The sequence below is a fragment of the Amblyomma americanum genome, chromosome 7, assembly GCF_052857255.1.
Source record: "Amblyomma americanum isolate KBUSLIRL-KWMA chromosome 7, ASM5285725v1, whole genome shotgun sequence".
In the NCBI taxonomy this organism is placed as follows: Eukaryota; Metazoa; Arthropoda; class Arachnida; order Ixodida; family Ixodidae; genus Amblyomma; species Amblyomma americanum.
In genome coordinates, this window is record NC_135503.1 from 67,706,574 (window position 1) to 67,731,030 (window position 24,457).

Consider the following 24,457-nt stretch of genomic DNA (forward strand, 5'->3'; position numbering starts at 1 on the left):
GGACACGTGAGCAAAGTACACTTGGCAGGCGACAGGCGGGGAACGAGACTTCGTTTGCGCCTCTCTGCAAATCGCCGTCTGCCGACTAGCACCTTCCTCGCATCCGCGTCTTGTCCTGGCTTGCGCAGCGCACAGTGACCGCATAGACTGGCCACTATCAACTGTTTATATGGTCCCCGGACGACGCGCGAATGACCCTGCGATTCGCGCCTCCTTGGCGTGCTCCCTCCAGAGTGATAACTAATCGTCACAGGCGCGCACGCACCAACACCTGTACCTCGCGTGTCCCTCACCGACCGCACACACCGACTCCAGCCTAACCCTCGCCCTCCTTCCCTTCCTCTTTGACGAACAGAGGCTCCTTGTCGCTTGAGAGGATGTGACCAATTCGGTGCGCGCATAGAGCCCGGGCGTCAGTCAGTCCTGCCGGCGACCTTCGTTCGTCTGGGACGTCCAGACACCAGGCATCGCCGACCCGAAGAAAGACCCGCTAATCGTGCGACCCACTGGTGGGCCACCTCGGAACGTGAGCGAAGGATCCCCACTGGCCCCGTCGCAACATCCAAGGTTTGCGCGTTGCTTTCATTTCACTTTTTTTTTTTGCTTTCTTTCCAATATCAAAAGAAAACACCGGAGTGTTTGCCGTCTTCGAAGCCACCCTTCCGCCCGCTTGCCAACTCATTCCTCGGTTAAGTTTACGAAATTATCCACCACACATTTGAAATATAATACTGGACAATGGAATAACCCAAAGTGCCAAAATTTATCCTGACAAAAATGATGGCAGCAAATTTGTTCTAGGAGAAAAGCTAATTGCCCATGGTCCTGCTTCCACGGGCGAAAATTTTGAAAATTGGAAAATTGTAAGGAATTGTTATAAAAATAGTGAAGGTAATGGTCCATTATTCTGATAGGTAGCAAAACCTTTCTTTTAAAGCGTTTCCATCGATCGCATCGAACTGTTAAGACTGCCATAGAAAATCAATGGGGAACGCTCTTGACGATAGAGAGAACGTGGATAGAAAAAAAAATACAAGAATGCCGTCGGGTGATCTGCGAATGTACTGATTGTTATAGTGAAATCTTACATTATATGAAAGAATGGCGTTCATAAACGTTTTCCCGCTGAACAATGCTTTTGAGAGAACTGCTGGGTATGTAAAGTGGCGTACATTATAAATACACAAAACAGGGTCTGATGTCCCCTCCATTCAGGCTGGACTTTCGTGCGTGCTCAATGAAAAATTGCTTCTCAGCGATTGATAGTTATAAATTGTTGAAGAATGCGGCATGGTAGCAACAACCGGATTTGTTTTGTGAGCGCAAGTATTGCGGCGTTGTAAATACTGTAAAGACACTATTGAATTAGCAACCCTAAAAGGAAAAAAATCACAATGTTTTAAAGAAGTGATATTAGTAGACCCGCCGCCGACGCGTATTATATAAGCTTATTTCGCTGTGTGCATGTATGTTCCTTGTTCGCAATATGGCTCCGAATACATTTTTACAGGTACCAATCGAACGAAGAACCACGCTTAACCAGTTGGAGAGCATATATATGGACGGCACTCTGAAAGAAGTCGCGTTTTATAACTTTTTCGCCAAACTGCATTCTGCATTTATGTAACATCAGATACAGCCATAATGCCACTTAAGGCCTAACCACGCTTGTCTCAAAGAGCTTCCGAACGTCGAATTTGATCCCGCCACTTACATACGACGTTTCTCTCACTCACATTGATGCTGCGTGACAACAGGACCTGTCACAGAACGCACTGTTATTATTATAACAAGTCGGCTTCATTCCAAAGTGCAACCCATTAAAGCTACAATAGGAAGGACGTCTCTCTGGAAGAATTGAAAGCCATGAAGACACCTAATTGACCGAAGGTCAGCATGAGCAAGGCTACAAGAAAGCTTGTTAAGGATATTTTGGGTGACCATGATTGTAAGGTATAATAATTTCAATGCAGAACATCCACGGGTGCCAAAGCCTATTTCTTGTGTTGCAGCTTCCCACATTAAACTGAACAGATTACATGTTATATTGTATGCATTTATTCTAACGCAACGCCTCGACTTAAAATTTGATGATTTTATTAGACCAAAATAGGTAACCCAGTCGCACAAAGTGGAATTAAGTTAGATAGTGATAAATTTTATAAACTCCTCTGAAACGAATTTAGACTATAATTTTTCATGTTGCATGTCAAGAAAAAACGTCTTTTGATATTACGCAAGGTCCTGAGTTAAGAATCCATGATTGCTTTAGCATCCTCACCTACAGCTTTTTGGCATGTTCAGAGGAGAATCTGGTGCAGTAGGCCAGTTCGACCACGAGATAAGGCGGTATGGGCCTCAGAGCATCGGGGCAGTGAGTGAGCTGCATTATAGTTTTACGCTGTCAGGTCGTGCTGCCAAGCTTTCATTTCTTTATAAGGCACGGCAATAAAGAAAATCCTGGTGGCGCCTCGCCTCTGAAAGTCGTGTGAACGACTTGCTTTGCGTGAAAGTAGATCTCATATCGCCGACATGTTGGCGAAAGAATGTCGGCCAGACCAGCGGCCCTTGCTTTTGGCTAAGCCGACAGCAAAATGCCGAGCCAAAAAGACAGCGTCTGCCACACTCGCCTGTTGATGCGTTTACACTGACGTCACCGGTGACATCAGTAATCACGCTCAGAGCTAAAAAACACACAAAGCTTCATTGACGTTTTTTTTATATAAACAAGGAAGAATGGCTAGAAAAGTGAACGTGTCTAAAATAACGTGCAATGCTCACTCTGGAATCAGATGGATTACATAAAGTAGCTTCGCGCTGCGCTTATAAAATCAGGTACCCTCCTTATTGGTCATATCCTTCAAAGTTCAAAACCAGCTCCCTAGTAATTTCAGACACACAGGCGTTGGTACGTGATCTAAGAACTGGTTAAATACAATTTTAGCTACACGCCCTGTGCATCGCCTGTAGAGGCGCCACTCATAGCCTTTTGACCGCTTTCGCTGGAAACAGTCGGGTCGCTCTCCCCAGCTTCTCCATTGCCGCGCGTGTGATTTGTCGGTGGTGCGGATGCACGCTCAGTGTTTCTGTGGCAACAGCTTCGCAGAAGAAATTAAACCGATAGCGGACATGCGTGAGACGTCGTAGCTTTGCGGACCCAACTAGCAGGCGTGCGCGCGACATGCTAGGCGCGAACAAGTTTCACAAAGCTCGGCTACGACGTGGAACTCATCATGAGTACATCACCTTTTTTGTTTGAAATTAGTGTCTTCATCCGTGTTATGCGCTTGAAAAAAAAACAGATAAGTTCAATTTTTTTTCCAGGCGTGCGCACGACGCCAGACTGCCATGCCCGATCAAACGGACAGCGATAAAAGCAAGCAGCCTTGTAAAAAAAAAAAAGAATTCAGGGGTGCACTTTGTCGACCTAAAGTGCGGTGAGGCGAACGCCTTTAGTGCGGTGTTGCTGCTTGTGTCACTGATGTGTGGTTAAGATGTTGATTAAGTAGACAATTGTTTGTGAATCTTAAATGCTGGAGACAAAAGAGGGGGTTTGGGAGGCATCCATCTGGTTCGACACCTTTCCGCAAACACTCTCCAGCGTCCTAACGCTAGACAAAAATTATTGTGGGACTATAAAAAGAACGAAAAATAGTGTCCCTGCCCGTGCCACTAAGCATTACGGGCTAAGGCAAGGATAACTATAAATGCGCTCGCAGTAAGTAGCGTAGTCGTTAGCACGCTCGGCGGCGGGTCGGAGGATGGTTGTTCGAAACCCGCCGTGCACAAGGATATTTTTTGTCATCGCGTCATCGGTTTGACATTACATGAGACTGGACATGACCTGAGACCGGACAAGGTCATGGCCGCAAGTGTGAGCCATTCAAGGCTTTCGCCTTAAAATGCGAACACGCTGAATGAAATTCAAGACTTTTTCATCCTCAGTCCCGAATTAGACAAGGTGGTGGTGCGCTGTTCAACTGAAGAGTACGGTTTTTTTGCCATCAGCATAACTGACGTTTGAAGCGGAGTTCGTCGCATGTTATGGTTTCCTCGCGTGCTGCTACTTCTCATATTGGATACTAAAGGTCTGTGGCCACAACATAGCGGAAAGGGCATTATTCGTCGCGATTGCACCATATTAAGCCAAAAATTTTAAATGGCAACTGAAGTCAGTTCGACAAACCTCTGAAATGTTGACAGAGGCGCCGTTTTGGCCAATCAGGTTCTATTGGTGGAAGCACAAGCCTGCACAGACGCTTCAAACAAGGTGCACATGAAGGGCATTTAGTAAACAACGTATTTTAATCAATTAGCGCTCGCACTAGAACCGAAAGACACCACTGCTCACCTTGCCTTTGCGCGATGTCTCAACACGCTTACCAAGTGTCGCAAGCCAAACTGGGCACTAACATGTAAGAAGCACTTCATTTTATCGAGTTGCCATTGCATACCTTTTATACCTGCACGCAAACAGCATTTGTTTTGTTCACCCTAATTCAAGCTAAAGCGCTAAAATTACCGCAGTTTTTCTTACAAGGAAAAGTATATATAGCTGCAAGTTACGGGTACTCACGTGGATGGAGGCTAGCGAGAAATGCTGTACTTAAGTTAAGGACAAAGCAGCGAGCTATGGACAGTAAAATGATAGACGTAAAGTTAAGTGAGAGAAAAAGAGCAGAATGGGTAGGGAACAAACACGAGTTAATGAAATCCTACGCATTCTCTTTAAACCTGGTTTATTCAGTTGAACGCTTTACATTTAGATCTTTTTATTGACCGTTCGGGGTCGAAATTTTGCGGAAATCTGTTGATGAAAAATATCATAGCGTAAACCACTTCTATAGACATTACAAAACTTTGAAATCAAGCATTTCGTTTTCAGATCACACAGATTGCATCGCATTGCATTGCCTAATTCTTGAATCCTCTAGATGACCATGGGTCTCAGGCCTTCCGCTGCTAAGCACTAGTAAGCGTATTCTACAAATAGACGCATAGATTTTTATATCTTGTGGCAGTAAGCATTAAATCTGAATCCAAAAAATACCTGGTTATTGAGCTATCAATGTTCCTAAGGCTCCAAGCTGTCAAAAAGTGTCCTTTTCCTTTTCGACGTGCTATAAAGCGTACGTCACTCCTTTAGCCCTGCTTTTCTATTGAAAATCTGGCCTGCTAAAGCAACTCCCAACGAGATAATACAGCTAGAAGCGCCCAAATGCTGGCGATAAAAAAAGTACTTGCGTTTCGAGCATCAAAATTGAGCTGTGCACCACTTCAAAAAAAGTCCTATTGGGAAAACATCAGTTTTCGCCGCGTGCAATATTTCATTTTTCATTTCATTTCATCCTTATTTCCTTTCCAGTCGAAAAGGTAGGAGCCGGGACTAAAAGCTGTAAAGCTTAATAGTGACACTGCAGCGCATCGGAGGCAAATTCCAACCTAACAAAGGCAAAGAACAGTTATACAGATACAATATGACAGAGGCAATATAAATAATCGTGAAATTTAAATAGACAAGTTCCACAGGGCAAGACAGTTAACAATGTTTCCTAATGCTTTAGGCATGTTCTTACACAAAAACCGCGGATCTAATGCGTAGAACATTATGGGCAACATTTACAACATTGCACATCAAAAATGAACCAATAGTCAATTTTCTGCAAGAGACACAAGCACAACACTCACAGTGCAAGAAATATCTCACATAAAAAGATTCAACAGCGAGCATAACATGTTTGTCAGGACGTGCAGCCGATAAGGGAGGGGACGTTGCATACACCAAGCTGGCCCGCGAGTTTGGCTTGCTCTAAATGCGTATTCTGCCGGGCCACTGACCTAAGGAGGACGAGAGGTGTAGCAACTGCCCTGAACACGCGATGCTGGCTTTCGCGGCGAGGCTAACTGCTACGAGTCGAGCAATTCATGCCTCAAGCGGACAGTACACGAGGGACCCGAAGGTTAAAGCGCGGACCGTTAAATGAGGCACGATTGGGGAGTCGCTTCTATTCGTTTCATGGACAGCCGTCGTGACGTCACCAGTCCGAGGCAACCGCGGGGCTACGTCAATCAAGGCTGTCGTGGGACGCGATCAACCTAAACGCATCGGTTCGGGGAACACCTATTGCGAAAGGGCGGCGACAGAGCATCTGGACAACAATTGCGCTATACGGCGGAGTTCAGGTCAAGGGCAAAGATTGATTCACAGCATGAGATGCTCTATAGCAATCGTTCTCCGTGTAACTCACTGAAATTAACGGCTTATTTTAAATGTAATCTGCAGACATCTCCATCTATTTTTTTATATTCTTAAATTGGGTAATTGCATTTTTTGTGGCTGTTTTGGTGTTTTAAGGGCAGCAAAACATATTTATTGCGAAAAAAAGTTTAAATATTTTTTTCTCCATCCCTCATTTCAAACCCGTAGCTTTAAATATTAAGTGGAGTGCCCCGGGACCCTGTGGTCACCGGCTTGAAGGGGCTCGTGGTGTGTTCTAGCCCTATATATCTGGTAAAAAAATGCCCACGAGTTCAACGAAGGGAGCTTGTTAAAACAGCACGCGCCGACGATACAGTGCCTGCCATTTTTTTTTATCTAAACACTTTTTGTTATCATAGCGCGGTAATCAGTTGATACACCAACTTCAATTTGTCATTAATGCCCCTTTAATGACAAATGGTTGACATTGTGTTGTGATCAGTCACCACTTCTATAGCAACATTGATTTTATTTAGCATAGGGAGTACTTGCAAGAAAAGTCACTATTGCGGTTGCTTTCGGTGAAGACCACGACGAGTATACGAGAAAGACTTTCTAAACTAACAGACTGCTTCTAGAACATGGCCGCTAACCTTCTGGCGCTTTAAGTACAATATGCTTCAATACTTGCATGTAGGCTGTGCTACAATATGAAACAGAATCCATCGTCAGGCTTCGAGATATGCTTTACATTTTATTGTTACAGTGAGGCTTGCTGTGCGATAGAAAAAACACGCGACACGCTAAGAGAAGCGAGACACTGCGGTATGTTTTAGAGCACTTTTTGCTTGAATTCTAGTGACTAAGTTCTTAGAAATGCCCAGAATTTTGTTTTTACTCGTTCACTATAACGCTATTACCATCGTGCTTATGATATCCGTTTTCGTTAATGATTGCTAGTCATCATGAATGGTTATTATGGTTTCCTCATAGGCCATACTAGTAAATGATCGGTACTTTTAGCTTGTCAACTGTCTGTGGTGTTCTTGGGCACCGCCACGTGGACGACGCTTCCATTTTCCAGTCAGCTCCAGCCCCCCCCCCCCCCCCCCCAAACTTTTATTATCCAGCATATCACCGTGACTGAATGAGTTTCGCGTGTGATGTTTCCGAACATTTGCCCCTCACGGAAACGGTCGCTTTCCATTGGGAGTCTCCAGTTAGTGCAATTCTGATTTGCCGCCAATGGCTGGGCCACACGTCTACGAATCCTCATTGTTATATATGACTGGAATGGCAGACAGCCCAGCGTACGACAGCCGCGGGTGTGAAGAAACCATTGTCCACATCGTTTGCATCTGTCCTCGTTTCGATGTCCCACGTTTTGACCTTCGGTCTATACAGTCAACGTCAAATCCAATGCGAACAAGGCAAGGAAAATTGAAACCGCAAAACGAGATGATTTTAGCTAGAGGAGCATGAATATCAGTGCACTTCAATTTCACTTCTATGGTGCGATGACTGTGGCATGGAACTTTTTAATGAAATCAGCCTAAATTTTTTGTGCACAACCTACACTTTAGTGTTCTTGTTTGATCTCTATAAGAACTACAATCAATTTACCTAGATTCTTCTCAAAGACTTTCTTGCTCAGAAAACGATGTGAATCGTGATTAAGCCTGCGAAGTCAGGAGACTTCAGCAACCTAACACGCTTTTCGTACATCGTTATTTACACCCCAAGTCAAAAGTATAGAGCCCGAGGGGTTTGCTTGCGAGGCCTTCAGCTTGCCTGGTTATGCATACTAAGCGACCGTAATCTCTCGAACGATAAATGGCTGAACACTTGTGACAAGGGCTGCACGTATTTTATCTGCCTACCTCACTCTGCTCCTCCTCTCTATCTCGTTCTCTCACTCCTGTGTTTTCGCCCTTCTATGCCCGCTTGCCTGGTGCCGGACTGCCGGGTGCTTTTATGTCTAGCTTGCTCTCGTATGTTTCCCTAGCCAGATTTTTTTTCACTATCTTATCTTAATCTAGCTTAGCGTGTGAATAGTCCTCAGGAACACAACTGAATACCAAGGCATTGCCTATGAAAATGCGTTGAGAAGTTTTGACCGGCTAGTTGGTTGCGAAGCGCGATGAAACGAACAGCGCGAATTGAGACAAGAAAATAGGACGAAGAAACAGACGAACAGAGCGCATAAGGCCGCTATGTTGGTCAGTGTCTCAAATGGAGCATAACTCGATATTGTGTTACTTGGTACACTCTAAAGATTAAATTAGCCGTGACATTAAGTTGATATTTATGTGCTTTGACTTGCCACGTGTCCACTATGAGTTAGTTCAAGACTGACCAGATTGAGCCCATGCAAGCAGAGAAAAAAAATGCGAACTAAAATTTGGTGCACAAAAAAGCGGTCAGAAAAGTGCGAAATTCTCCGCGCCAGGTTATTAAAGGTTGTGCAGCTTAATGCTGACATCCTAGATTAACGCGTGTTTAGTCATTACAACTTTTTATTGGTCTATCTTAGGCAATGCTTCAGCAGCAGGTTTTAGCAGCAGGCTGTATGTGGATCAAAGGCGACGTTATGATGTTTTGTAGGGACAAAAGTGCATGTAGTAGTTTTTTTGCATGCTCTAAAGCTCTACCCGTGTTTCCCCATTCTCGAAGATAGTCTCAAGATACAAAAAGAAAAAAATGAGCGCCAGCCAGCACGCAGAAAACAAAGTTCTGGAGAGACGCAAAGAGCACCGATATCATCCAGTGCTTTGGGCATATGTCAAAGGCGCCCATCACAGAATAGCAAAGAAAATAAGAAAATATGGTAAGCAGAGACTGTATTAAAAGGCTTGGGAACCTCAGCGCCGCATTTAGCTCGGCGGGCAAAATCTGGCCACGGACTGTTTTTCTGCTTCTCTCTAAAAAAACTTTTGAACAATACTACCTGAAAAAAAAAAGGACGCGTACTAGCATGCTCTCTATTTTATTTCTGTCTCTATTTGTTATGCAGTTCCTTGCCTAAGATTTTTCCAGTTTTGCTGCCTAACCGTGTACGAGGGAGGCTTCCCTTTTCATGGATGAGAAGCGTTTAAATGGATGCTTTGATATCCACGAACAGAAGTCACTTTGAAGATCACTGACTTTCAGTCGTAAGTTTACTAAAGTTTTTTTATGTGCGTGTGTGTTTTCAGCCTGCCTGGTCATCAGGAGTGGCTCGCCCTTCATCCACAAGATCTGCAGGCTTAAGAACTTTTGAAGTGCGTCTTGAAGGCTTCCGGACGAAAAAGGTCAAGCGGTTAAAATGATTATCTGCCGTTAAAGACGAAAGGTTGCGTTCTGGCGGGTGATTACATTGTGGTGGCCTGGTGGGAATGATAAACCTTTTTTTGTTCTACTGCATTCAAGTAAAGGTGAAACTTTTGGCCCCTCCAGTGAATCCAAAGCTTCGGATACATGTGTCTTGACAGAAGTACGGTAATGGTCACACCGAATAAGCAGTGAGAGCTAATTAAGAGGCAATCGTCAACAAGCACAAACACACGCCACCAAGAGCAGACGCAAAGAAAAGCCCTGACGAGTCGACCGCAGTACTGAAGCGGAAGAGAAGGTCTGACTCTCCCCCCTTTCCATCGACGCCCGAAAGATAAGGAGAGGTTCCGGGTATACGGCGAAACATCTGAATGGCCTGAGACCCGGTGCACGCCCAAAAAATAACCGAGCAAAGACACTAGTGGGGACCGGCCAGTCTAAACAAACTAACTTAGTGGCACTTTAGGGAAAGGCTCATACCAGAAATCCGCATATAGAGAAGGCGGCCGAACAAACCAAACAGACAAGCAGATATAAAAGGTAAGCAGTGGTAGTGGGAGGTAACCAAAGGGCAGGTGCGAACGTTTTTCGCAAGGCATCAGGGCTGCGATAAAAAGTACACCACAAAAAAAGGTGGAGGTGCGCAGAAATTGTAGAGGAACTCCAGCAGCGGCCAGCAACAGCGGGGAGCGGAAAGGCAGGCTTCTGCTCCGACGAAGCTGTTGGACATTTGCGTGGCAAGTTAAACCAAGAAAACAAACGCACAAACGGGCTCCTTCTGGCACGTTCAGAGCTGTAATAATATAGGCTTCAGTTCAGGGCACAGACGCTCCCTTTTACGCACCCCTGAGGGCCTAGCAGTCCGGCCAGACTAGAAGACAAGAACAGGCTTGTGCCTGCTGGTTAAAAAGAAAAGGCTAGCCACTCAATTTGAGTATTGCCGAAAACACCTAGGCACAGTGAAGCAGAAAGTGCGCGCTCAGAAAGAAACACTCCAAGTGCAAGCAGCAAGATGGCGGCCGCTCAGTTCGCGGTGCGGGACTATGTGGTGCTCGTTGGATTTCTCGTGCTCTCAGCTGGCATCGGCGTGTTCTTCGCGTGGCGCGACCGCCGGAACAAGTCCAACAAACAGTTCTTGACGGCCAACAAGGAGCTGGGCTGGGTTCCAGTGTCCATGTCGATGATGGCCAGCTTCCTGTCATCCATAGCTATTCTGGGACTGCCCTCGGAAGTGTTTGTGCGTGGCGCGACTATCTGGACGGGTGCCATTTCATCCAGCATAGCGGTGCTAGTTGCCGCCTTTGTCTTCTTGCCAATGTATTACAAGATGGACATCACAAGCATCAACGAGGTGAGTCTGAAAGCGCTTGTTTCTCGAAATTGCCTGGATTGGACAGTGGCGCTGCGGGAGCTTGCAAAAGTGTGGAGAGGTGGAGCAGTGCCGGGAAGGGGACACTTCGTATTTGACTTGGCTAGTGCTGGGCACAGCAGTTGCATTCGGTTGTAACAGCACTTTTACAAAGGCGAAACCCTCAAGGAAGGCGATGGTAATATCTATACGAGCCTACTATCAAACATTCCCTTGAGTTAACTTTATTTTAAGAAGGTACAACGCATTAATGGAAGTAGCTTTTAAAATTAGTCATAATCCACGTTTTCATCCAAACACTGGGCAAGCCAAACACGAAGTGTTCACTTCCCAACATTCTCGCGGTGGGTGATGTGGCGCCTTTTTTTCCTTGTAACTTTGAGAAACACTATGGCGTTAGCTTTTTTTTTGTTCACTCTTTTGTGTTTTTATACCATGAGCTAAGAGACGCAGAACTCCTTCAGAACAATGCACGAAAAAAGAAAAAAAGAAGAAAAAAAAGGTACAACAAGGACTAAGCGATATCTGTTCGTGACGCAAGTTCCAATCAGAAAACACTCCATGAACGACAACCTGTGAAAAGTGGCATGATGCATTCACCTCAGCGCACCGTTTTAGAAGAAGATGTGTATAAGTCAAGCCGTGCTTGATGTTCTAGTGTATAAGGAAAACCATGTTTCTTGTTCCAGTTCGCTTAAAGTTTTTATCAGCCGGTTCTGCATATCACAGAGAACAAAAGGCAGTGTTTCGCGACTACCGGACACGTGTATTCATTGCAAAACACTCATTTCAGCTTCCAACGCTAGGAACAAAGCTAAGTTACTATTTCATACCAGAAAGATCCGGCTATCAAGCGTCCTAACTCGTCCAAAAAACCAAGGACAACACCCCGCAAGTTTCGAAACAAATTTTTGCACAAGCAGGAGTAAGCAGAAGGCCAGAAGAGTCATACAGTGCGAGGTCATATTAATCGACAACGCCTGCTGCCCATTTCCTTCTAGTTGTCGATTCATTCCGCCTCGTTCTGTCACTACTCTTCTGGTTAGTAGAAACAGCAGAGTTCCAGTGCGTGACCTCTTTGGCACTCAAGCCACGCAGTGCAAACGGCCCGATCACTTTTCTCCGCGCAAGTGTGTGAGGAGCCACGACCTCTCCAGGTAATGGAGAGATCTCCGTTCGTCTCACTGCCATGTTTTTTTTCTTTCCTTGTTTGCGTGAAGTCGTTTGTAACATGCTTGCCTGGCTATTATAGCTTTTCATAGTTCGCTCGTCTGTACAGTTCGATCATTTCGATAATTTTGGACACCATGGACACCCCATTATTATCAAAACTTTCACATTGGATCTTGTTTGTTTGGATCTAACCAGCGTTACAGCAAACAATTACTCCTCGGCCATAGGTGATCATGATATTACTTTTTTTTCCTCGGCAGTTTTCTGCGAGACCCATGATTTCTTAAACGCCTCTTAAAGTTCAATGCATAAATGAAAATATTTTTGGTTCTTGAGTGCGAACTATGTTTTCCTCTTCGAATTTCACATGTTTGTAGCTTGATATTTCTTTGTTTGAGGAAATAACAAGCAACCGCTGCAATGTTTTGCGTCCATATTTTGTAAAACACTGGTGTGTCAAGCCAATCTTAAGTGCAACAGTACAAAAAAGCAGCAGAGACTTTTTCACAAGCAGGTATTAGAAAAAATTAATCTCGGTGGACACCCGAACCACGCTGTAAAGGAAGGGATAAAGGAGGAAGAGAAAGAGGAAAGAGAACGGAGTCGGCGGCGGCCACTTGCGCCGTGTGTAACGTCACTCGTGCTCCGACATACGCCGGCTCGCGCGAAGCGCGGTGTTGACTAGCGTAGTGAAGCTTTTCGCTTCAAAACTCTGCTTCACTAAGTAAATTATGATCCCTAAATTTAAACCCCGACTATTGATTCCAGTACCTGGAGAAGAGGTTCATGTCAACTGCTATAAGAAACATTGCGTCGGCCGTCTTCATTGTACAAACGGTAAGCTTCCTTTGTGTATCAACCGTTATCAGCTTTCTGACTCCGGGGCAGCAAACATTTGTTTTTGTGCTAACGTTGTCATAATTTAGATATTTTACTAACTACGGTACATTTCTCTCCATCAAGAAAAAGAACCATTGTTGGGGAAGATTCAAATCAAGTTGGAGGACATGGTTGCATGAACCGAGGTTACAGCTAGAATGAAGTTCTCTAAATACAATTTGAGGTGCCTACATTGATCGCACAGGACGTTCATGCAGTTTTCTACTGTCCTATCGGCCATAAAATTTGTTTTTTAATGCATATGTGGTTACAGCTGATGGTAAAGCTAGGGCACAATCATGGTATAATTTATATGATTAACGCGCTGTAGACAGCGCTTTTTTATTTCTTTATCCGCGCTAGCCTTCTACTAAAGACTATGACCTCTGGCTCTTCCCGTTTGGCTCGCTCAGTAAATCCACCATTATTAAGTCTGGCGCTCTTCGCTACGTTGTAACCGTCGGTTGTAGTAAATTTGTGAAGATTTTCTTCTGGATGGCATTCTGCGGCATCCGCCATCATATGCTTTAATTACGGCTTCCCGCAAACTCATTTCTTTGCTGCACGCAAGCGATTGCTGTAGTGAAAGTTGACGTTCAGCTGGTCAATGCTCGAAAGACCTACTTTTTTAGTGTTTGTGTTATTTCCCAGTTCATTTTTTTTGTCCTTGGAGCCACGACGGTATGAAGGGGAGTGCGAAGAACAATAAAGATTAAGAATTAGTACACTCCTACAAAATACAAGTTTAAATACACCCAGGCTTCTATCATAGAGCACCAAGCAAGTCATCAATGGCAACAGTGCTGCTGCTGTCAAAGTGGTTACAACCTTGTGTAGCGTGAGGCTAAAAAAATGAGACAGGGCTTTTGTATTGAATGACTCAATGCTAACTCCAGAGTTTTAATCGGCAGGGTCAGAAATATCAAGCAAGCGAATGAGTTAATTAATGCAATGCAGAATGGTGAAACAAGTGCTGGGTATTTTATTTCTCCTACTCTTTCACACCTTTCCCACGCCGAATAGAAATGGGTTAAACAAATATTATTTCCCGAACACGGCCAGTGCAGTTAATGAACTGCTTAGCCTATTTGCAGTTAGCGACTTTCAGTCAAGCTTTAGTCCGATACAGCTACAGAAAAGAACGAAACTTCAGAAACCGCAACAGTAGCCAGGAACAAAACAATCACTGGTTTATGAGGGTTTAATGTCCCAATGCGACTCAGGCTATGGGGGACACCGTAGTGAAGAGCTCCTTAAATTTCGACCACTGGGGGAACAAAACAATCGCACGGATTTCCAGAGTGTAGCGTTACAACGGAGCGCACGGCAGTTTGACAGTATTTGCAGTCGTCGTAAAAGCGAACGACTTTTCCCGGTGAGCTCAGCAAATATTTATTAAAAAAACCTTTTTAACATTACGAAAGGCACTCGAATACAGGATGGCACCAAAAAAAATGTGTGCGTTTCTAGAGCGCTTGGAGAAATGCGTACGTACAGGTGTGGACCTGAGGAGACGGAGCACGCTGTCCTAAACTGAACCATGCTCTGATTTGCAGGTATCAACCACCACTGTGTCTCCTTAAGAAATTGTACTAGTGACCACTGTCAATAGAAACATGCCATATCTCCTTGTCTTTCTTAGGCAAGGCTCCATAAAGCTTTGAACGCGAAAGTATGCATCGTTTACTTCTGTCCACACCTGTACGTTTCTATTACCCTTTGTGGTTCTTTGAGAAGCAAGGATGATGGTTAAAAAACCTCATTAGTTTGAATTAAGAGCCGAAGTTTATAACGAAAAGGAATGATGTGCAATAGCAAATGTTCGGTGCACGCAGAGGTCTATTCGTGAGCATATTTTTGTCTTGTGCCTCGTCGAGTGCGATATTTTGCCACTGCACAGCACCATTGCAAGGACCTGGCGCTGCGCACTCACGAAGTGCTTGCTTCATTTTTCAGCTGCTTTACATGGGAGTTGTGCTATACGGCCCTTCACTGGCTCTTGGATCGGGTAAGTAGATGGCGTTACTGTCTTTCTTGAAAAAATGAATAAAAGCCGCTGCTTATCCACGACTTTTTTTTTTAGATCGCCTTCATTAACATGAGTTCACGCAGTCATCTGTGGAAGAAGTTCCAACAGGCATGAAGCAGAATAATAAGGTTAAAATTTATAACATACCATAAAAAAAATCTATTAGGAACCCTTTTAACTATGCGCTCTTTCTCTATACACTTTCCAAGAAATACAAAAAACAACCGTATTTGAAACAATAACATATATTTTAATTCTATGTAACGTTTTCTGTCGCACTGCTTTCAAACTTTGGAGCTTTTTATTGGGAAAATGGCCAAGAACACAGGAACAGACAGCGGTGAAAACACAGAGACATATCTTGTATGCAGGCATGGCAGTGTCTTTGGGTCGCTCTTCCTGAAAGCTTATTCAGCTATAGTAAATCAAAGCTCCGCAATCGGCCTTGACTTTGGCGCTATCCGAAGCCACCATTAGGGAAAAACTTACGGCCTCCTATTATGTCTACGCACGCTTGGCACATGGTCGAAAACGGGGTCCTCCTGTCACTGAGCGCTTAACCGAGGCACTCATTACCGTTCATTTTTATCGTGCACAGAATTGAATATTTCGTATCAAACAACTGCGGGGCACTACTGGTGTCGCGCGAGGTATGCCGCACCTATGGGAACATTGAGAAGTCTTTACGGAAATCATCGTGACGTTCACTTAGCACCTCAGCTTCTGAGCACTGAATTCATGGTTGGAAAACGCATGGTTTGAACAGTAAAATCGCACTTTTTCCGGAGCGTGCAGCAGCTAAATGTGATTTCTTTGTTTCGGGCTAGCTAAGTGCTCTTCGCATTACAAAGCTGCTGCTTTGGTTTCTTAAAACTGCGAACGCGCTAAGTAATATTCCTCAGAACATTCAGCTTCACAGCATGTCGTTCGGCGTAGCCCTATACAGACTGAATTTGCAGCACGCTATAGCATTGTATGATTCAGTTTCAGGCGCCATGTAAACCTCTGAACGAAGCGATTCGATAACAAAATCCCTCTAGAGCTTAGTTAAGCTATCTATGCGTTTAGTTCTTACAATTGCGCTTAGTGCACGCTTAGTGCAAAATTTTTTACCTGCCGGCAGAAAATTTCCAATTGAAGTTATGAGTTGCTAAACTAAACTCCTTTCTTAAGGCCGCGTTTTTTTTTTCGAATGAAATGGCGAACAGTGTCTCCAAAATCTAAGCCTTGTACTGAGCAGTAATATTCAAACCTATTCTACGCCGAACAAACCGCACAGGAACTACGTTGGGGCTGGGCAATAACCGGAACCAGAAAGCATGCTGCGTCCCCAACGTTGGTATACAAAGCGTGTCGGTACGGAACAAAGAAAAAACGAAGCTCTTACCTTGAGAGACGGTGTCCTACTTTGGCGTCCCCAGTGTTTTTGCGTCAGTGTCGTAAAGCGACGCGGGATTATGGCTGTCGTCCAATGCCAGGACCAGCACGTTGTTCCGCGAATATCTTTGCCGCTGCTTCAAATTGGCACCGCCTAGCCAAAATAAAGATCCCTCCGATTCACAGGAAAGTGCTCACAGTGGAGTGCGTCCATTCTACGGCAGTTCTTCGTGTTGCGTGTCACATAGCGTGCGACAGTGATGAAACGCAGTGCAGGCAGAGTGGTCAGGCATGGCCTTAGTATGGCCGTATAACGCCTTACGATGAGCCGTGACTCTCTGTCCGGTGTTCCGCCCAAGCGCTTATCTTTTTGTGAGCCGCGGCCGTGGCGTCGTTTATGCTGCGACGGTACCCTAGACAATAGACGCAAACCTTGTTGGTGAGACTGGAACGTAATGCCTTGCGGAACCTGTTGCCGGATACCAAGAACGATACGCGCGCTTGAAGTGTGCGCAACTGAAGTCCTCTAGGGACGCCGGCAGTCTGCGAGACTGTGGCGTGTTTCGAACACAGATCCAAGTACACGTCCCTGTACCTGTGCGTGGCTTAGCCGCACCTTTCAGACGGCTTCACCGGCCTTGCCTACTCCAGAAAAACCTGCCTTGCAGATACAACATTTCTTTTCTACCTATTCTCTCTCTCTCTATTGCTCTCTTTCTTTTCCCGCACGGTGACCAATAGGTCACGTGTCATATACTTTTGCTGTAGAGTCGTGAAGTATCTATAGGCTACAAATTTCGCTTATCACCCAAGCGCGCACAAACACGCATGTAAAGACACATATATACACAGGACATACCGCAAAGCATATCTCGTTCCCCCGAGAGCGAGATATTTTTCATAGGAGGACCACACTAGCATCCGCCTTCTTTCGAAGAAAGTTTTAAAAAAAATGCATTGAGGTCGCCCTGCCATGCAAATGGTCTTTCTCAAAGTTTCGGTAAAATCCACCCCGGGAAATGAGGATGTTTCATTTATGTTTTCTCGCCGCGTTGTTCTGTTTTCACTGAGTCTGGTAATGCAGGCGGACTTTAGCAAAGCCTAGCTCAAATAAAGATCGTTACCTTTCACCACGTTATACATAAAAGTAGGTCATGCACTGCTAAAGGAACCAGGAATCCAACCACTGACTTCCCGTTTCTGGGTACCCTAATACATTGGCCTTGCTCACTGTGCTTCCCGAAGAAGGAATAAGAGGAAAAAAAGGCCGCCACCGTCTGGAAGACGCTGCAGTAACGAGCGTTAGCTTTATTGGCCATGAGTAAAACGAAAGTCTGCGCATCCAGCGGGACCAGTGAAGAAAACCCTGAGCGGTTCGGAAAAGTTACACAACTTTTCAGCCTAGCGGAGCCATCGACGCCTAGCGCCATCTATCAGAAAAAAATACGATGCACGTTTATCCGTTGTCGAGTTGCACCCTCTCAAGATACGTCCCAAACGAAATTTGCTTCGTTTTGGGCGGTCAAGGTGAGCCTAAATTCGGCTTGCGGTGCGATATGGTAACGCGCCAATTAGTAATTGTATGTATACAATGTTTACCTATTATTTAATTGCGGTTTTATTTCTATACCACAGCCCTTAGGGTTTTATTCGCCTACCGAATTCTGTACACAACTGTCCCCGGATGGGTGCCCCTAGTTGTCGGAGTATATATATCGGAACGAACGTGTACACGTACAGTAGTCCTGTTACGGGACATTCGAAAGGTTGCGGCAACCTAAAAAAGAATGAAAAATAATGTCACCCCCCCCCCCCCGCCCCTCGTAACGGGATTGTGGGACGATGAAACGAGCGAAAAAGAAATTGTCCCTGCCCGTAAAGGGACTTCCTACCCATTATTGAACACTTTTTAGGGAAGAGGGTTAATGGATGGGAGGGCACAACCAATTTTAATAGCATCAATCTTGGATTCCATAAACCGAAACTATGCCGCCATTTCGTCCCCTGACGTCATAATCGCATAGTTTCACCTCTATCCAGTATATTGGGCCGTGATGTCATCTTCGGCATACGGCAGGTCGTTGTTTCTGCAATGTCATTGTAGATGGTGCTACAAGTCTCAGTGCGAGTTGTGTTTTCTTCTAGTTTCTGCCACAGATCGCGCTATGATCTCAGGGTGGTAGCAGACCCCACGAAATCTTGAAACGTGATGAGTAAGAGCTAATGCTCTTAAAAATAAGGAGCAACATGTCCAACATTCTTGGACAAAAACTTTGAACATCAGAAAATTGAAGGTTACTGTTGTAGAAATATTGAAGATGATGGTCCATTCTCCCGATGTGTAGCAAAACCTTTCATTTAAACTTTTTACATCGCTTGCGTCGAGCAATTAAGACTGCCACAGAAACCTAATGGGGAACGCTTTTGACGGTAGCAAAAACGTTAATAGCAAAAAAATACAAGCCTGCCGACAGGAGATCTGCGGCTGTGTAGATTGTAACAGTGAAATCTTACAGTATAAGAAAAAGCTGCGTTCATAAACTCTTTCTCTTTCAAAAATGCTTTTACCCAGAATTTTTGGGTGTAGATGTTGTATGAACCAGCAAGTATTTCCTTTTATCGCGTCCCTTTACTAGAATAACGTGATCTGACGCGCGACGGTACATTGCGGTTCACAGTGCGCTAATTGTTTGCTTTTTCTTCCCTTGCTCCTTGTTTCACATTGTTCCTTCAAACATTGCTTCCCACTCCACTTAATTTTTGCTGCTTTTAGTATTTTTTCATCCGATATTTAATATTGGTTTTAAGCATGATAAGCTGCAAATGTACTCCGCAATGCGTTGTGCACCCTACTTAAAATGCGGCATCCATTCCAAAGAGGTTACCTTCGCAGGTAAATATATAGGAAAGATTACTTAATTCTGTGCGTGAGTGCGTGTGTGGTGCGCGTTGTGTGCCGCAAACTCTGTTGCTGCTGGGCCGTTGGTGAATCCAATGTGCCAAGATTATGTCGGACCAGTAGTAGCCGAAATTACCACTTAATGGCGTCGAAACAATTGCTTACGTATGCAATTTAGATGCGAGGTTACAAGGAGGAAAGACAGAGCAGGCGGCGGCACTGGCAGATGTGTACAAATGAACTGGGCCTGCGACGAGTTAAAACAAAATATTTTTATTGCAGTGACCGGCATACCTGTGTGGTCATCCATCTTGCTGAACGGCATTGTGTGCACCTTCTACACCGCGATAGTAAGTAATAACGGACACCCTGCGCACACTTCTACGCGCATTTCCTAAGCCAACAGCGTTGGCAGTATGCACCTCTTGGAGACCCAAATTAAATTTGTTTCTTGCCGATTCCAAATAATCGCGCATTCTGCTAAAATAGTATCGCTGCTGAACTGTACAGTGCCGAGCACATACAGCGAGCATTTTTCTGCTACAAAAGCAACTGTGTGGAGCTTCTCAGACGCATTTGCCATTGATTGGTTGCTTGAAATGCTAATACAAAAAATATGGGCATACTTGCATTCAAGCATGCATATATGGTAGTAACATTACTGTTGTGTATCAGACGGACGCCAGGCTGGAACTGACCAAAGGTTTATTGAGACAGTGCCTTTTTATAGGCCGATGAACATGTGATCTGCCGACGACTGCTTGCGTGGCTGATAAGCGATACATGAAAATGCAGTTTAAAACATGCGCTATCAGTATACCACACTCCTTTCTCCTAAGATTTGCACAATCCAAAACGGACTAGCTAGCCATTAATGCCATAACGCAGGACAGGCCGTCGAACACGCGTTGATCTTCGCGGCTCGACCGGTACTTGGGTGGCTTGGCCTGGACTCGCCCCAGGGGTTGCTTCTGGGCTAGCAGACAGCGGCTGTGGCTGCCTGGCTGTAGGAGGAAGCCTGACGTGGTAGTCCTCACTTGTGACTGGGTCAACTACGAGCCGCGTCCAGGCGCTCCTCAACTGGTTGCGGTGCCTGTGATGACGCTCGCCGTTGTTTAGCTGTACCACGTACGACACCGGACCTCTGACTGCCACAACACTGGCAGCCTTCCACCTTGGACCTGGGCAAAAGCTTTTAGCGTAGACCGCGTCACCGACACGAAACCTCTTAGTCTCCGGTCGTTGTAACTCAGGCGCGTGTTGCCGGTCCGGATGGAGTCTGTCTAACGCTGACCTCAGTCTTCGTCCGAACATTAACTCTGCTGGCGATTTTCCCGTGACCGAATGTGGCGTCGTGTGTTGCTTAAACAGAAACCGGGAAATCTTGCACTGTGTCGAACCTTCCTGCTGCTTCTTCAATGCTTCTTTAACTTCTCTTACCATCCTCTCCGCCCTACCATTGCTGGCTGGATGATAAGGTGCAGTGAAAATTGCACGCACGCCATTACACTTCAAAAACATTTGCAACTCTGTGCTAGTGAAAGCTGTGCCGTTATCTGAAACGATAACGTCCGGTACACCATGTGTCGCAAACATCTTCCTTAAGCTGTTGACGACAGCCGTAGCTTTCATGGATGGCATGATTTCGACTTCAGCCCAATTGCTGTACGCGTCTACCACGACTAAGAAAACGTCTCCTTTGACTGGGCCAGCGAAATCAATGTGCAGTCGACTCCAAGGCTGATCTGGCTTGATCCAAAAATGCACTGGAGCCTTGGCATCACTTTGCCGGTTATTCTGGCACGGATGACAGTGCCGAACAAACTCCTCAATTTCGTGGTCCATCTTCGGCCACCACATGAGCCCTCTAGCTGATGCTTTCATGGCACTCATCCCTGGATGATTTGCATGCAGGAGTTGCAGCACATTCTCTCTTGCTGCGGTTGGAATTATGACGCGATTCCCCCACAGTATGCAATCACGATGCAATCACAACTCCGACCGTCTCACCTCATAAGGCGCAAACTTGCTGTCCACTTGTGTTGACGGCCAGCCACTGAGTAGCCATTCCTTTACCCGGGATAGAACCGAGTCCTTTTTGATCAGCGCAGCAATGTCCGCCGCTTGCAGCGGTGCGCAGTCGACCGCTTCCAACAAGAGCACGTCCCCAGGCGGTCTTGGCTCGTCCTCTTCTCCCGGGGCTGGTAGACGACTGAGTGCATCGGCGTTGGAGTTGTCTTGGCCTCGTCTGTACTCAAGGTGGTAGTTATACGCAGACAACAGTAAAATCCAACGCAGCATTCTGGGCGACACAACTTCGGGCACTCGCTTGTCCGTGTTAAACAGGCCGAGTAACGGCTTGTGGTCTGTTATCACTGTAAATTCTCGCCCAGCTAGGTACTGGTGGAACTTTTTTACGCCAAAGACCACAGCCAAACCCTCTCTATCAATCTGAGCATAGTTGCGTTCACTGACGCCAAGAGTGCGAGAAGCATAAGCTATGGGCTGCTCCTTCCCGTCATCCGCACGATGGGCTAGCACTGCCCCCACCCCCACAGGCGATGCGTCGCAGCACAAAATTAAAGGACGCTTGCAATCGTAGGGCACAAGTACGGCGTCTGAGCTGAGTAAATTTTTCAGTCTCTCAAAAGCCCGCTGATGCTCACCTGTCCACTTCCATTCGTGGTCACGGTCTAGCAGTCGATAAAGCGGTTCGGCCGCTTCCGTCCTGCCCTTGAGGAAACTGCTGTAGAAATTCAGCAATCCCAAAAAGGCTTGCAGCTCCTTTTTGCTTGCGGGCGCAGGCGCTTGCTGGATGGCGTCCGTCTTGCTTCGGCTGGGATGTACTCCTGAGTCATCAATCCTGTGTCCCAAGAATTCGATGCTCGTCTGGTTAAATTCACACTTGTCCTTGTATTCAAGCATGCATATATGGTAGTAACATTACCATTTTTTTTTCTGCCCAGCGGCTTTCTCCCAAAACACATGAGGAAAGCGCGGGTTCGATCTTGGCTGCTGCGGTCGCATTTCGATGGAGGCGAAATGTTCGACCCGAGCATTGTGCGATCTCAGTGAAGGTTAAACAATCCCAGGTGACTGAAATTATCCAGAGACCTCCACTACGACGTCCCTCGCAACCGGAATCACTTTCGGACGTTACGCCTCATAAACAATAAATCATAAACAAAAATATTTGAGTCCCACGCGCCATGACAAAAAAACAGGTGGCTTTTGCAACAGTTAAATCGTAATTGTAGGCTAATCTTTGCTCCTCACTAACTTCATTAATGTATTAGGGTTAATTCAATATAATTTAAACTACTGAAAATTCCAAATAAGTTTCAATGAAAAACCAGCAGTGCATTTGAAAACAGGGATGGCGAAATTCTCATAAATATTGTATCAGTGGAAGTGTAAAATCAAAGAAGATTGTGCTTATTAAAGCACGAAACGCTACTCTATCATATTTTAGCAAGAACTAAAGATAGCGCCTAATGCGCCCTCGTGCTACTGACTCATCAATTCTACCAGTCGCATTACGTGTTGAACACGTCGAGAAAACCCTAGCCGCCATCTTTGAAACGCGCCTGCAAACAATGAACAAAATTCTCTCTTCGCTTGCAATTCTAACGCCCTTCCCAACCAGACAAAAAAGGGCTGGTTTGGTAATTATTAGGACCTGGTTTCGATGTCAACGCACGTCAAAGATCCCTAGGTGTTCGAAATTTTTCTAGAGCCCTCCACTATGACATCTCTTTATCTATTTCATACCTTCCCTGACGGCACTGTTCAAGTGTCCATCGAGAAGCGAGACAGTTACTGTGTCCTTGACGTTTCTTTAAAAAAAATCGCGGTAGATTTAAAAGACTTTCATTTGACTTGGAATACGAAAATTTCGGTGCACTGAGATTTTAGTGCGTGTCAGGGAGCTCAAGCTGATCAAAATTACAAAATTACAGTGCAGCCCACAACTGAGCCGTCAGAATAGCTCATATAACGTTTGACAAGCAAAAACCTATCAACATATTAAACTACGCCTGAGTCTTTATTGAAAGGCAAGCGTCTGAGACAAGCAGGTGAACGTGATGTAGACGCTGGCAGCGTCTCTGACTCTTACTCAAATATTTCGGAAATGTAAACATGATTTTGCATACTATAGCGTACTCATAGCTGCGGAAAAGAGCCAACAAAGCACTCGACAGTACTTAAGATCAACTTGCGCCAGCATTACACTTTCGTTAGCCGAATGCAACACCACGAGTGCATATCGGCCAGAATAGGAACGCACGCAAGTGAATACGGCTGTACCATTTTGTGAAGCATCAAGCATTTCGTGGTACCTACCCCTAGAAACGAGACAAGGTTGAAATGCTTTCGGTGTATCTTCTTGGCTCTAAATAGAAGTTCTCAAACCTGCGAAAAGACCTTTTTACTGCTAGCCACTCGCGCTGATAGCAACAGCGACTTTACATGGCTGTGCCGTGTCGGCCTGCGGGACAGCGCTGGTTGACAGGCGTTGTTGTGCTGACCACATCGGATTTTCGTAAGCTCTACTCAAAACGAGGAAAACACAAAAAGCAGTGAAACTATACCGCTACGAAAATCACGTCATTTCTTGTTTCTCTTGATGCTCTGAAACTTTCTATTTGAAACGTCTCGCTTATCTCGCGCGGCCAAAACTTGGTTGATTAATTTTACGCAGTTGATAAAAATTGTTTCAATCAAATAAACATTCCTGCTTTCTCTAGAGTAGAGTCACCAATACTCGTTAGATTTAGTTCGCACTAAACCCAGTACTTATTTTTAAAGAGTTAGCTCAGGTTGCGTAGGACAACCCGTGTCAGTGTTAAGCAATAGATGCATGCGATTTTTGTGAGTCAGCTTTCTGCATGCTGAATATAGGCGTGTACTTACAGCATGTGTGTGTGTGTGTGCCTGTCAGAGCAGCGGATGTACACTGCGTACAGCAAGTTTGTTTTTTGTCGCGATAGCTACATTACGGTAGCATTTAGAGCTTCCAGTGTGGCGCCACCCCGTGGAGACGCGACACCCTGTGGCTGCGCCGCCACGCTGTCACGTGGTTGGTCACGTGGTACGGAGCAGCTGCTGGCAGCGCGGCGCCGTGGCTGATCGCGTGGTTCGTCACGTGGTTCGTCACGTGACCAAGTTTCATACGGGCAGCTGTAGCTATCGCGTCACTCCAGGTTTAACCAGAGCTAA

General features: G+C 45.4%; 1 protein-coding gene across 1 annotated transcript in view; it reads left to right on the forward strand.

Annotated features, from left to right (window-relative positions):
- The first annotated feature begins 385 nt into the window (after positions 1 to 385).
- Positions 386 to 24,457, forward strand: part of LOC144099268 (sodium-coupled monocarboxylate transporter 2-like) — a 62,754-nt gene continuing 38,682 nt past the window's right edge. The window contains exons 1-5 of the mRNA XM_077632453.1: positions 386 to 567; positions 9,394 to 10,862; positions 12,822 to 12,890; positions 14,889 to 14,940; positions 19,520 to 19,587. Coding sequence (XP_077488579.1) covers positions 10,524 to 10,862; positions 12,822 to 12,890; positions 14,889 to 14,940; positions 19,520 to 19,587 — 528 coding nt within the window. The 5' untranslated portion in view covers positions 386 to 567; positions 9,394 to 10,523. The remainder of the gene's footprint in view (positions 568 to 9,393; positions 10,863 to 12,821; positions 12,891 to 14,888; positions 14,941 to 19,519; positions 19,588 to 24,457) is intronic.